Genomic DNA, 11894 nt, shown 5'->3' on the forward strand with positions numbered 1-11894 from the left:
GTAAAAAAAATGGCGTAATGTCAAAATTGGACCTTCTGGTCATTTGGTTTGTAAATTATTAAGATTATCTTCATAAAATTCAATTCAAACACAAAAAAACAATCGGATTTGATTTGCGGAAAATCTAAAGATCGAGACACAATTCAAGCATAAGTGATGCTGGGGAGGAAAAAAAACCTCTTTCAACAGAAAGAAACCTGAAGAACCAGACTTTTATCAGTTTAAAGGCGTCATTTGATGCAAAATTCACTTTTTAGAGGTTTTCCAGCAGCCTCCCCCTTTGACTCCGCCCACAATCAGGCAGCTCTGCTCTGGCACATGGCGCCACAACAGGAAGTACTTCCCCCTCCTCCCATAGATGGGCGGGGCCAGTCCAGCTCACGCAGACACAGCAGATTCTGAATGTAGCTCCTATGATCCACTATTCAAATGGCGGGAAGATCAAAGGAGGAGCTGGAAACTTTGAATACGAGGATTTTCGACCAACAAAACCACGTGGAAGTGATAAAAAGTTGGATAAGACGACGCCTACAAGAAGAGAATCTCCTCTGTGTTAAAAACACGTCGACAGTTTTTTAAAAAAAAGTTAAAATCCAAGTCTTTGTAAGCGCCGACGTCAACGGACGCCTCATGACAGATTTCCAAATAATTCTCAGCTTGTGCTGCGTGGATTCACTGACGGATGAAAGCGTCGGGCGGATGAATGCTGGAAGTTGTGTTGTTATGAGAAGCCGGTCTGTGAGTCGGCCGGGGGATTTTACAGTGAAGCGTCTTGACTGGAACCATTATGAGATTTACTTTGAAGAAAACTTGCTCTTCGGAGGAATTGGCACATTTTCAAAACGAGCTCCACGTAAACTAAACCATCTCGTCCACTTGTGTTTGTATAAATTGCTGGAGTCAGATGATTAATATCGCCGGGGTTTTAAAAAAAAGGGGGGGAAGTTGCGTACAGAGAACTGAGCTTTTTTATCTCTGGAAACAACCATTTCTTGGGTCTTGCAGTTTTTCCAGATCAAGAATTTGACCCTCGACTCAGTTTGACCTGTGAGCTTTTAACTCAGACGTGTGATTTGTATTTCTTCACAACTCAATTAAATGTGATATTTCATCACACCTGTATGGAACGAGACGCCTGCTTGTTGCTTTTAAATGTAGATACGACTAATACTGCAATCTATTTACGACATTCCCTGATTAACCGAGTAATAAAAGTCCATTTTGACATTTTAACACTTATTTTCCACATTACATCTCCAGTGGGTGAAAAAAAGATCCACAACAACCTTTAAATTCAAACTTTAAAAAGCACGTTTTTGCCAAATGATTCACAAAAATGACGGCAATCTCATCATAAATGACATTTGAATGGAACATTCTGGTGCAAAATACAGTGAAATGACCAAAAACACAACCTTCTCGTACTGCTGTTGCATTGTGGGTATTTTTTTTTACAAATTCACCGTGACAGTGTGGCTTTGAGGCGAGTTTACTAACGACTGTTAAAAATCCAATGGTTTCTTTCATTTGATTTTTTTTTTTTTTTCCTGAATTAAGTCGGATTGTCTTTCAGGCCGTTTGATTCCCTTAAAAAAAAACAAAAAAAACAGCTTCTCTTGATGCTGAAAACAGGAAATGACGACGAGTCTTTCATAATAAGGTTGTGATATAAAGTCATTAATTCCAATCCACGTTTACATGATGTGGATTTTCAATGTACTTATATTAACGGCTACATATAAATCAATGCTCACTCTGAAACCTGGTATTCTCACGTATCTGATCTCCCGTAAAATGCCTTTTATTTCTTAAAATTTCTTAGCAAAACATTTTAAATAGAGCTTGTTATGATCCTTTTTCATACCAAAACTTCCTCTCGCAAGAGAACATGAGATTTTCAAGGTGCATTAAACTGGAACTGTCAATTATGGCGATAGCATAGCGCTAGTGTAGCATAACGCTAGCGTAGCATAGCGGCAGCGCATATGAAAAATTTTAATTAAAAAAAACCATCAAGTTGCTTCCCGTTAAATTGACCAGAGGTGTGTTTGTGATGTTAGCCTCTGTGTTGACGGTAAAAACGTCTCGCGGCGCCCCCTTGTGGTCGATTCTGGTTTGAACAAAGAGCCCAAACGGAAAAAAAAACAAAAAAAACTCCAGGTTTCAACCGAGGTCCACAAAAAAAATATACATGTTTTAATAAGGAAACATGGGATTTTTTGGCTGACGACTCCTTTAAATGACAATATTCCTCATGACTCTGTTGCAGGAAGTGGCGGTGAGGCGACCGGCGCGACAACATAACCCTTCCCCAGCGGGAACCAGGTCTGCAGGGCTTCAGTCCAGCTGCCCGTGTCACAAAACGTCAACAGGATGTCAAACACTGCGGAAGGGCGCAAGAACGAAAGAGAGAAATTCGGTAAGGCACAACTTTTTCAGACGACCTGTCGTGGAAAACGGCTTCGTCACCTTGGTTGATGGCCAGGATCTTGGAGTGGAAGTTCTTCCGGTTGCTCCTCTTCACCATGAGCTCGTCGATGGGCAGCCTCGCCGTGCGAACCTTCAGCTCCGACGCCCTGGAGAAGCTCAACCTCTGCAGAGGAGAGACGGGAGCGTGAGCGCTAGCCGACGCCTCACGACGACGAGCCGCCACCGTGGGAATACCTTCTGGATGCTTTCGTCCACGAGGCCTCCGAGGACGTAGACTTTATCCGCCTCCACCGACTGCAAAGCTGAAACGAAAGACGATCGACAATCACAACTGAAAGGTCGGTTTTTATATTCAATTCCTTCGCTGTAACCTCCCATTGAAGTTTGTATTAATGTTCCATCATCAAACTCCACTAATCCAATGTTTTTCAACCACTGGTGTTTCCTCCAGATCTCGTCAGGTGAGCCGTGGGAAATTATCACATTTCACATTTGTTTACTCGAGTAATCATGTATAAATACTCTTCACCACTAGAGGGCAGCACAGAACTTTGCCGGTGAAATGTAAAGTGACAGACGTCAGTGTGGTTCATCTCCACCTCCTGCTACCATCTTGTATCAAAGTACTGTGTCAGTGACAGTGATGGAGAAGTTTTTGAAAAGGAAGAATGTGAACCAGGATCTCAGCTCTTCATCCATCAGGTCCAGGTTTCACACTGAGGGAGGCACTATTAAAAAAAGTCCTTGCTTTCTGGATTTACTGGATTCCTGTTGATAAAACTTTGATGAGAATGACTTTGATGTCTTTGATGAGAATGACTTTGATGTCTTTGATGAGAATGACTTTATATTGTTAATAGAGGCTACAGAGTTTCACATTTTAACATTTTCAGGTGGTGGTGTGCCTCCAGAGTTTTCCAAAGAAAAAAGTGTGTCTTGGCTCAAAAAAGGTTGAAAAACACTGATCTAGTGTCACCAGAGTTCATTTAACGGTCTCACAGCGCCCTCTGCTGACCAGAATTGAGCGTTGCGTCATCTTAAAACCACAATATTGGACTCCTGCAGTTTAATTTTTAACTCGTCAAACCTTCATCGGCGTCCGGAGTGAGGTAGACGATCGTTTCTGGAGGAAAGAGGTCCAGACAGCTTTCTTCAGCCATGTCCATCTGGGAAGAACAAAAACACAAGAGAAGAGAGGCAAAAGTATAAAAATGTATTGTTTTGTGGTTTGAAATCACAAAAGTATGTTAATTAATGAGTAAAAGAATTTTCAAGATGGGAAAAGACACGTTCTGAAATCTTCAGTAGAGTTTGTGTAACGTCAACCTAAAGTCACACAGAATTAAGAAATTAAAAAATAAATAAAATACGAATATAGACAAAATATGTCGGCAAAAATAGAAAATAAGAAAAATATAATATAGGCAAGAAAACCTGAGCAACATGATTTTAATATAGAAATAAAAAAAAAAGAAGTGCAATATCTTATACAAAATCCTCTAAAATGTCCAAAAGCTCCAGTAATATATCCTTGAAATTGGCAATATATTATAAAATAAACCACTAAAATGTATAATATATAACTAGTATACCCTGAACAGCAACATGTAACACAATATATCCTAAAATGTGCACTAATCTTATACAATACATCTTAAAATGTGCGATATCTCGTGTAATACAACCCCGAAAAGGATAATATTATACAATATACCACGAAAGAATCAGATACAGTGAGTCTATTGTTAATTACACGCTTTTGTCGTCCCGCTGTGTGAACATGCTTTTCCCTCAAGGACACGAAGAGTAAAAAAAAATAGATTTAGACAACAGAAATACCGTGTAGTTGAGGAAGCCGTCGTTCATCCGGACACACTCCCTGTGGAGCCGCCCGCCGGCCCTCAGGTCGCTCAGGAACAGACGGAACGGCCGAGTCGCCTTCCTGTTGGAGCCGTAGAGCCGCCTCACCTGGCCGGCCAGCCGGCTGACCTCCTGGACACACGTCCACGGTGTTAAATCATCTTTTATCAGTCGTCACGGTTCACCGTGTCGCTCCCAGCAAGAGCTTGAAGTCCCAGTGAAATGAAGATTCCACCTCCAAAACTCTCTGGTGTCTTTTCTAGGGACGTTTTCCTGCTAACTGGCTGAAGGGTAAAATGTTAAAACACATCAATCTGCGAGAAGATAGCCGATAAACGGCGCTATTTCCTCTGCTGGGCGGAGCTTCTGACAATAATAGAGTGACATCACGAGTTGTGCACACGCCCAAGTTGTGTTTACATTATGGAGGATCAGAGTTTTGACCACGAAGAGGCTGAATTGAACCATATTTCATCATCATGGTCATTTCAAACCCAGTGATTGATGAAGAAGACACAGAAGGTGGTTCTGCCATCGGTGACCCCGTCTGGAACATGTTTGAGGAAGCAGAAGACGCTTCGTCCTCCATTCGTCCTCGTCTCCTCGCCTCAGCAGCCTCCAGTTTTCACCTTTGAGGCTTTGAGGCTCCTGACTTTTGGCAGAACGACCGGCTTCCTGGATCCAACACGTCCAAGAGCTTTTCTAACTGTGGAATCACTGAAGATGAGTCCAGGTATTACTTGATCGTCTACTAGCCGCCCGAGCTAGCGGCTCCCGCTAGCCGCTAGCTCGGGCGGCTAGTAGCTCCCGCCGTCCGTGCTCCTTTTCTCCTCTCTCGGTCTCTTCCAGGCTCAATCTTTCATCAAGGCTCATAAAACGTCGACTATAACTTCAAAACACTGTAAAAACTTTGATATTTAAAGTGTCCCTGAAATAATTCTATTAAAATACACCAGTATTTAGCATTATTTTCCCCCTTTCGAATGATATATGACACACCAATGACAATCACACCACTATCTTGCTCTTGAGCGCCGAACGTCTAAATATGCCTTTAAATCTCCCGCCCTGTGAATCTGACCTAGTTTTCCCAACTTGCCGTAGTTTTGCGCTGTGACGTATGAGGGGTTATTTACTTCCGCCCACAACAGCTGATCGTAGTGTCTTGTTTACATGTGCTCTGCATTATCGCGTTATTTAGCAGTTTTTTAGAGTCATGCCTAAGCGTTGTGTTGCGGCTGGGTTTTCCCAAATGCCCAGTCCGTCTGTAAGTGTCCATAAATTCCCAAAAGATCAAACTTTGAGGAGATTATGGACAAAACAAGTGCAGCGCACTCGCTCCAACTGGACACCAACAGAGGCCTCCTATCTCTGCAGTCAACATTTCACAGATGACTGTTACGAAACAGCACCCGCAATCCGAGAGTCACTTGGTTTTGCTGTGAAGAGGAAACGTATCCTGAAACCTGGTTCTGTCCCCACCATTTTTAAACGGCTTTTTAACGGATTTTTAAACCCAACCTTCAGTAAGTCTTTTTAAAACCTGCTAAAACTTAAGACAAATAGACCAATAAACTTTGCAAAACACCCACTCTGACACAAGGGTAAATACCCGGTCACGCACAATATGTGCACACGGGTAAATACCCGGTCACGCACAATATGTGCACACGGGTAAATACCCGGTCACGCACAATATGTGCACACGGGTAAATACCCGGTCACGCACAATATGTACTCACGGCTCAAACATGTATGGTTGAACGCCTTGATTTTCTTCTAATTCTTCCTCCGATGATTCCTCTCCTTCATCTTCGTCCAAAACCAACGATACGTCACTTAAATCTTCGCTAACATCGCTCCTAGGTGCTTCTGTATCGCCAAACCCCTCCATTCTTCAATCAGCTGATGTTGTTTTGGCTGGGACATATAACCCCTCGTACGTCATATCCGGTCTAGCTCAGGCGGCTCACATTTATGGCCCGCAAATATACCGTCGTCTGCTGCATCATGTAAAGTCAATTAAAAGGGTCGGAATTCGGACTTTTATCTGGGAATGTTATATACCTTTCGAAAGCATATTTATTCTTCTTTCTAAAGATGAAATCTGAAAAACATTTCAGGGACACTTTAAGAGGAAACAAGCCGATATAAACACAACAGATCGAGATCTGCACAACTCGTGATGTCACACATAGGCTCCGCCCACGAAGAAGGATTCCCCCGACTTCCTCGGCTGGAGATTCAAAATTCAAATAACTTTTACAGAGTCGGAGGAACCTTACAAGTAGAACCCCAGCTATCGTTTTTTTGCAAAGTAGTGTTTTACATTTCACCAGGACTTTAGCGGTCAGGGTAAACGAGCCCGTTGCTCCACTTCCTCCACCTTGTCAGACATGCAGTCGGTCATACTGAGGTCGATGCAGAGGCGGAGCCCCGTGGCCCGGGCCTCGGCCAGACGCTCCCTGGTCATCGCCTTCATCACCCGCTTGCTGAGCTGAGGCTCCGCGCCGACGCCTAACAAGCAAAATGTGCAAAAAAAAACAAAAACAACAACCTTTCTATCTTCAGTCTCCTTCTAAAAAAATAAACAATGTGTTTTTGTTTTGTTTTGTTTCTCCGGTACCCGACTCCTGCTGGCGGTTCAGCTTCCTCCTCTGCTTCTCTTCTTTCCGTTTGCTCTTCTTCGCAGCCACTTGCTTCTCCCAGTGCCGCTGCTTCCTCAGGACGTTCTTCTAGTTGGTAAACAATCCAACACAAACGTGAAAGAAAGCATTGTACGCTCAGCTTTCATGGAATATCACAGGAACGGAAGACCACGAACACAGTGCCAGTAATTAATAGTATATTTTAATGATAGTGCGTCTTAGTATTTTACTCATATGGAAGCACAATTTATAAACTATATTAGAATTATTGATCCACAAATGTTTTAATTTGAGAGATGAAATTACACAACCACACTAAAACAAAGATGATGAAGCATATCTTCCACAATTCGTTTATAAAAAAAGTATTGAACACGAGTTGGACTATTAACGCCTCATTATGATATTATTTTGGGATCAATAAAATGTGTTTGCAGACTTATTTTGGGATCATTTCCACATAAATGTGTTTGAACCTGAGCAGTGAAGCAATGCGACGTGGTGTAAACACTCTTTAATATATATGTTTTTGTGAATTTCTACTCAAACTTGCAGCTCAGGCATTAAAACGTACTGAAATGTGATCATCCTCCCTCCCAGGTTTGTTCTGCTCCCCCTCGTCCTCCACTCCGATGCAGAGCAGCTCCATGAAGTCCGCAGCTCCATTCAGGTCAAACGATCCCGCTCCGGTTTCAGACATTTCATCCTATAAACTCAAAAACATCTGAAAAAAAAAAAAGCTGCACGAAATGATTCCATAGAGAAGCAACAGGAACGCGTAAACAGTGGAAAACGTGCCAAACAAGGACGCCGCTTCCGGGTTGTCGCGTTGAGTGACGTCATGATTTTAAAAAAGTGAAATTTACTTTTCTATTTGTTTATTATTAATTATTAAACTTGCGTCACTATGTTAATCCAGTCGTTCCAAATATTCTTGATATTTTAGAAAACTTGAACAAACTGGTCACGACAAGAAAGTCTTCGTAGGAACTGTCGTGACTCCAGACCAGTTTCCGGCAGGAAGACTGAAATCGACGCACAGCAAGGCTATCGCTAGCAAGCATATCTTCAAGCATAATTCAATTTTCTGTGTAATTTCAGAGTCCCGTTGGATTTATTGTTTCATTATTGTATAATGTATGACACTGGCATTCCGCCAGAAAGCGTGTAAAACCCATTGCGTTAAGTCGCGGCTCTAAAATTGCGTTTTAAAAAGGCGCTCGTGTTAGCATTACGGCGCTATCGTTGTGACGTAGTACAGTATCTCAACCAATGGGTGACTCCGTTTGGAGACAGTCTCTTCGTTGCACTTTTAAGACTATTTTCTCCTTAAAATAAACATTTGTTCTCGGATTAACTGCCACGGATAGATTCAGTTTTCTATTGTGTACCGGAAATTGTACAAAACTACATTTTACAGAATAAAACCTCAATATTTCACCTTTTTAAAAGACACAATCTCTTCCATATTTGACTATACGTTTATAATCTATGCTTTAAATATGTGTTGTGCATTTATTTCCCCGGTTTATTTTGCGCAAACTGCGCATTTTCCTCTTATAACCCAACGGCGTTAACGTCCGCACCGGGACACAGGGGTGTGGGACCGTCGTAGTAGTACCACGGAAGTTGCGCTTTATCGTTAAGACCATACTTTCAGGGATCATTTCTATAGTTCTTGACTTGAGAAATGTGTTTCTAAAAAGTTGGTCTCGCTAACCACGATGATGAGGTGGAAGCGTTTCTTTCTGAGCGCGAAGCGGGTGAAGACGGACGATTCAGTTCGATACGTTTTCACCTTTGATGACCGTTCACTGTCTCCTCGGGGACGATGAGGGAAGAAACGCATTCAGAGTGGTGTCCGCGGAAACTGTTCAAAGAAAAATAATTACTATAGGTATAGTTGAAAGATACTGTTCTTTGATTTGTCTCACATGATACAATATGTATCTTTATCATCCAACATGTATCAGTTTGACTAATCCTTCATTGTAACATTTTAAAACATTTCATCTCCAGGTTTTTTAGCTGTTATGTTATTTTTTTATATATATTTTGCATTTATAGCTATTTAAAAAAAATAGAAAGTGTTCATTTGTGCTTATTTTTTTTTTTTCATTTCTTGTAGTAGTTTTTTTGTTACCAATTTTAATTGTGCATTTTAAACCAAAAAACTGTAACATTTTAAAACATTATTTCATCTCCATTTTTTTAGCTTAGACATTTTAGCTATTATGTTATTCTTTTAAACATTATTTTACATATAAGTTCCCTTTCATCTTACATTTATAGTTATTTAAAAAAATAGAAAGTGTTAATTTATGGTTATTTTACTATTTTTTCCCCATTTCTTGTAGTTTTAGCTTTTTCTGTTACCAATTTTTACTCGCGCATTTTAAACCAATGGATAAACATACTTTTGAAAATAACTTTGGTGTGTCAATAAAAGGAATATTAACATATGTCTATTTTAGTTGTAACTTTTTTAAGCTTCCATGGGCTGAAGAGCCCTGATATAAATATATACAATGAAACAGTGTGACTGAATGTTAGATAATTAGTATATATGTAGTAATGAAACAATGGAGGCTCCAAGAAACACAAAGATTACATATTAGTTTGACTTATTTAACATACGTTACCTCTTGTTGTACTGGTGATGTGTTTCATTATCCTGTTTATGTATTGCAGTTTGGGGTATATTGCACATTTTGTTTCCTTTTTTTTAATTTTCTTCTGCTATAATTGGGATGAGTTGTACAATCTGCACACAGTTAGTCAGAACTAACTGAGGCATTAAATAAAACAAAATTCAAATCAGAGATTAAGATGTTTCTCCATCTAAATATGTCAAAGCATTTATTGCTGTGCTGTTCAATATTTTGTAAACTGTCCAGTGTTTTAATGCAAAACATGCCTCTTGCAGGACCTTTCTCTATCTGTCCACTAGAGGGAGCTCGTGCAGCACAGTTTGAAATCAAACTTTGTCGCGTGTGAAGGAAAATAATGCAAAACACAGAATCAAATATGCAAAATTCATTATTGAAATAAGTATTATCCTTCTTTGTTGTTTGAATTAATTGAAAACAGTGTCTAGGATGAGGAGGTGATGCACCTTGATAGGATTAATGTCTTATAATAATTATTATTATATTATAATTTCAACCGTCTTCTTATGGCTGAATATCAACAATTAATCCTATCAGGACTTCTCATTTCCCAAAGAGGTTTTTATGTGTTAATTTCAGACACAGAGCAAGTGAATTAACTTTTGGAACCAATCAAGTATAAAGGCATCATTAGATTTCAATTTAAGACTGTTTTATATTCTTGATTAAAAGGGAAAGCTTCTGCTTCGGTATGTTCAGGATGATCAAATACTATAGAGTATTTATTTTGTGTATATGTATTTTGCTCAGAAAATATAGATATATTTATAATATGTGTTAAAAAATACTTTTTCAATCTCCTATATTATAAATCTACCTATTCTATTTTGTATTGCTTGTGTTTTTCTTTTATAGTGAAAGGTTTTTTCCTATTATTTCAGTATATCTGTTTTGTACCTTTGTTTTGACATGTTGAATGAATAAATGAATCACAGGCAGTAAAAAGTTTTTTCCAGTCTCGTCACAGGACCTGAATATTTCTGAGCTTTTATTTATTCATCTTTTTTTTTGTGTGTGTGTCTGTTCGAACTCGATCTTGACCCACGAGCTGCTTTTGTTGGTGGATCAGAGACTTTTCCTGCTCCACCTGCCAAGAAGACTTGAATTCATCCGTTCAGCTCCGCTCGTCTGGAGAAACACTCAAGAGCTGCGTTGTTTTCCTTTCCCCTCTTTAATTGTGTTGCAGCGCGGCGGCGTTGAAGCGAAACTGTGGGAGGGTCTGGTTCTCTGCATTCTGCAGCGAGAACCCAGCGAGACACGGATTCCATCTCTGATTCTCTCAATGGAAACCTCATTTTAAATCGGATTCCTTTTAAGTGCCGGTCGAATTCAACTTTGCCATGAAACTCAAATGATGTTCAACGTTTCCATAGATGGAGGCTCATTCTCGAACAACCTGGAGGATTTCGACTCCATCCGCAGCGTCCTGCTCTACAGGTCAGTCACATCTTTTCGTTTACGTTGAAGAAAACTCGCGTTTTCTTTGTGCGGACATTAAAATGAGGTTGTTTTTCTCAGCTTCCGAGGCGCTTTTCGTGATTCGTCATGCCGGAGGGGATTTAAAAACCTCGTGCGAGGCTGCAGGAGGGCGGGGGGCAACGTTAAAGTGCAAATATGCACAAATTAATGACAAACTTATGCACATTCAGCATGCAGAATACCGCATGCATGCTTATTTTCATGTTATTGTAAAAAACAAACAATAAAAAAAACATTAATTCGGGGTTAACCTAATTCTAATTACAAAATATGCACGCTTTTTATGTCTTTTCCCCTTGTTGTCAGTGCGGTTCTTGCATTATTTAGCGGGATGAGAGCCGAACTGGCACGCGGTCGCCCGGCTCCACCTGGCACGCGACGCGGTCCTGAACAATGTCGTCACCCCGCCGATACGTGCGTCAAACTTCCCCCAAACAACATCCACAGACAACAAATAGACCGCGAGACGTTATAAGATTGATAAATTCAGTTATTGAGGCGAATGTAAGTGTGAACGTGGATTTATTTCTCGTTTTTAAAGCGCGAGGGGGAAACATTTAAGCAGGTAGCAAACTTTATCGCAACACCCCCGCCTGCGTGCTGGGGAAAAAAAAAAAAAAAGCTTCCCCGTTGTCGGGGGCAACCGGCATCCCCTTGGCCAATCAGAGGCGGGCCTGCGCGGTCACGTGACGCTACACCCATCATGCACAACATGGCGAGGAGCGGTCGACTGCTTCTGTTGCGTTTAAGCTAAATTCTCGCGTTTTTTTATGGCGGTTTCTCGCTATTTTCGTGCCGGAGGAGGGAT

The 11894-nt window shown here is 40.7% G+C and overlaps 1 protein-coding gene across 1 annotated transcript; it reads right to left on the reverse strand.

Moving 5' to 3' along the window:
- Positions 1-1934: 1934 nt before the first annotated feature.
- Positions 1935-7637, reverse strand: trmt10b (tRNA methyltransferase 10B). Its single transcript, XM_080518828.1, has 8 exons — positions 7513-7637; positions 6917-7025; positions 6677-6807; positions 4270-4422; positions 3518-3596; positions 2665-2732; positions 2470-2593; positions 1935-2383 (listed from the first exon to the last, which is right to left on the reverse strand). Exons 1-8 carry the CDS (start codon positions 7585-7587, stop codon positions 2253-2255), a joined length of 870 nt encoding a protein of 289 aa, XP_080374954.1. The 5' UTR covers positions 7588-7637; the 3' UTR covers positions 1935-2252.
- Between the last annotated feature and the right edge of the window lie 4257 nt (positions 7638-11894).

Source organism: Blennius ocellaris (genome assembly GCF_963422515.1).
Source record: "Blennius ocellaris genome assembly, chromosome: 23".
Lineage (NCBI taxonomy): Eukaryota > Metazoa > Chordata > Actinopteri > Blenniiformes > Blenniidae > Blennius > Blennius ocellaris.

What these genes read in the sequence shown, in the direction of transcription:
- trmt10b (XM_080518828.1), bottom strand. Translation starts at nt 7,587, where the DNA reads ATGGAGCTGCTCTGCATCGGAGTGGAGGACGAGGGGGAGCAGAACAAA. An exon ending in GAACCGCCAGCAGGAGTCGG is followed by an intron (nt 6,808 to 6,916) that starts GTACCGGAGAAA and finishes TTTGCTTGTTAG; the next exon opens with GCGTCGGCGCGGAGCCTCAG. An exon ending in ACGGCTTCCTCAACTACACG is followed by an intron (nt 3,597 to 4,269) that starts GTATTTCTGTTG and finishes TGTTCTTCCCAG; the next exon opens with ATGGACATGGCTGAAGAAAG.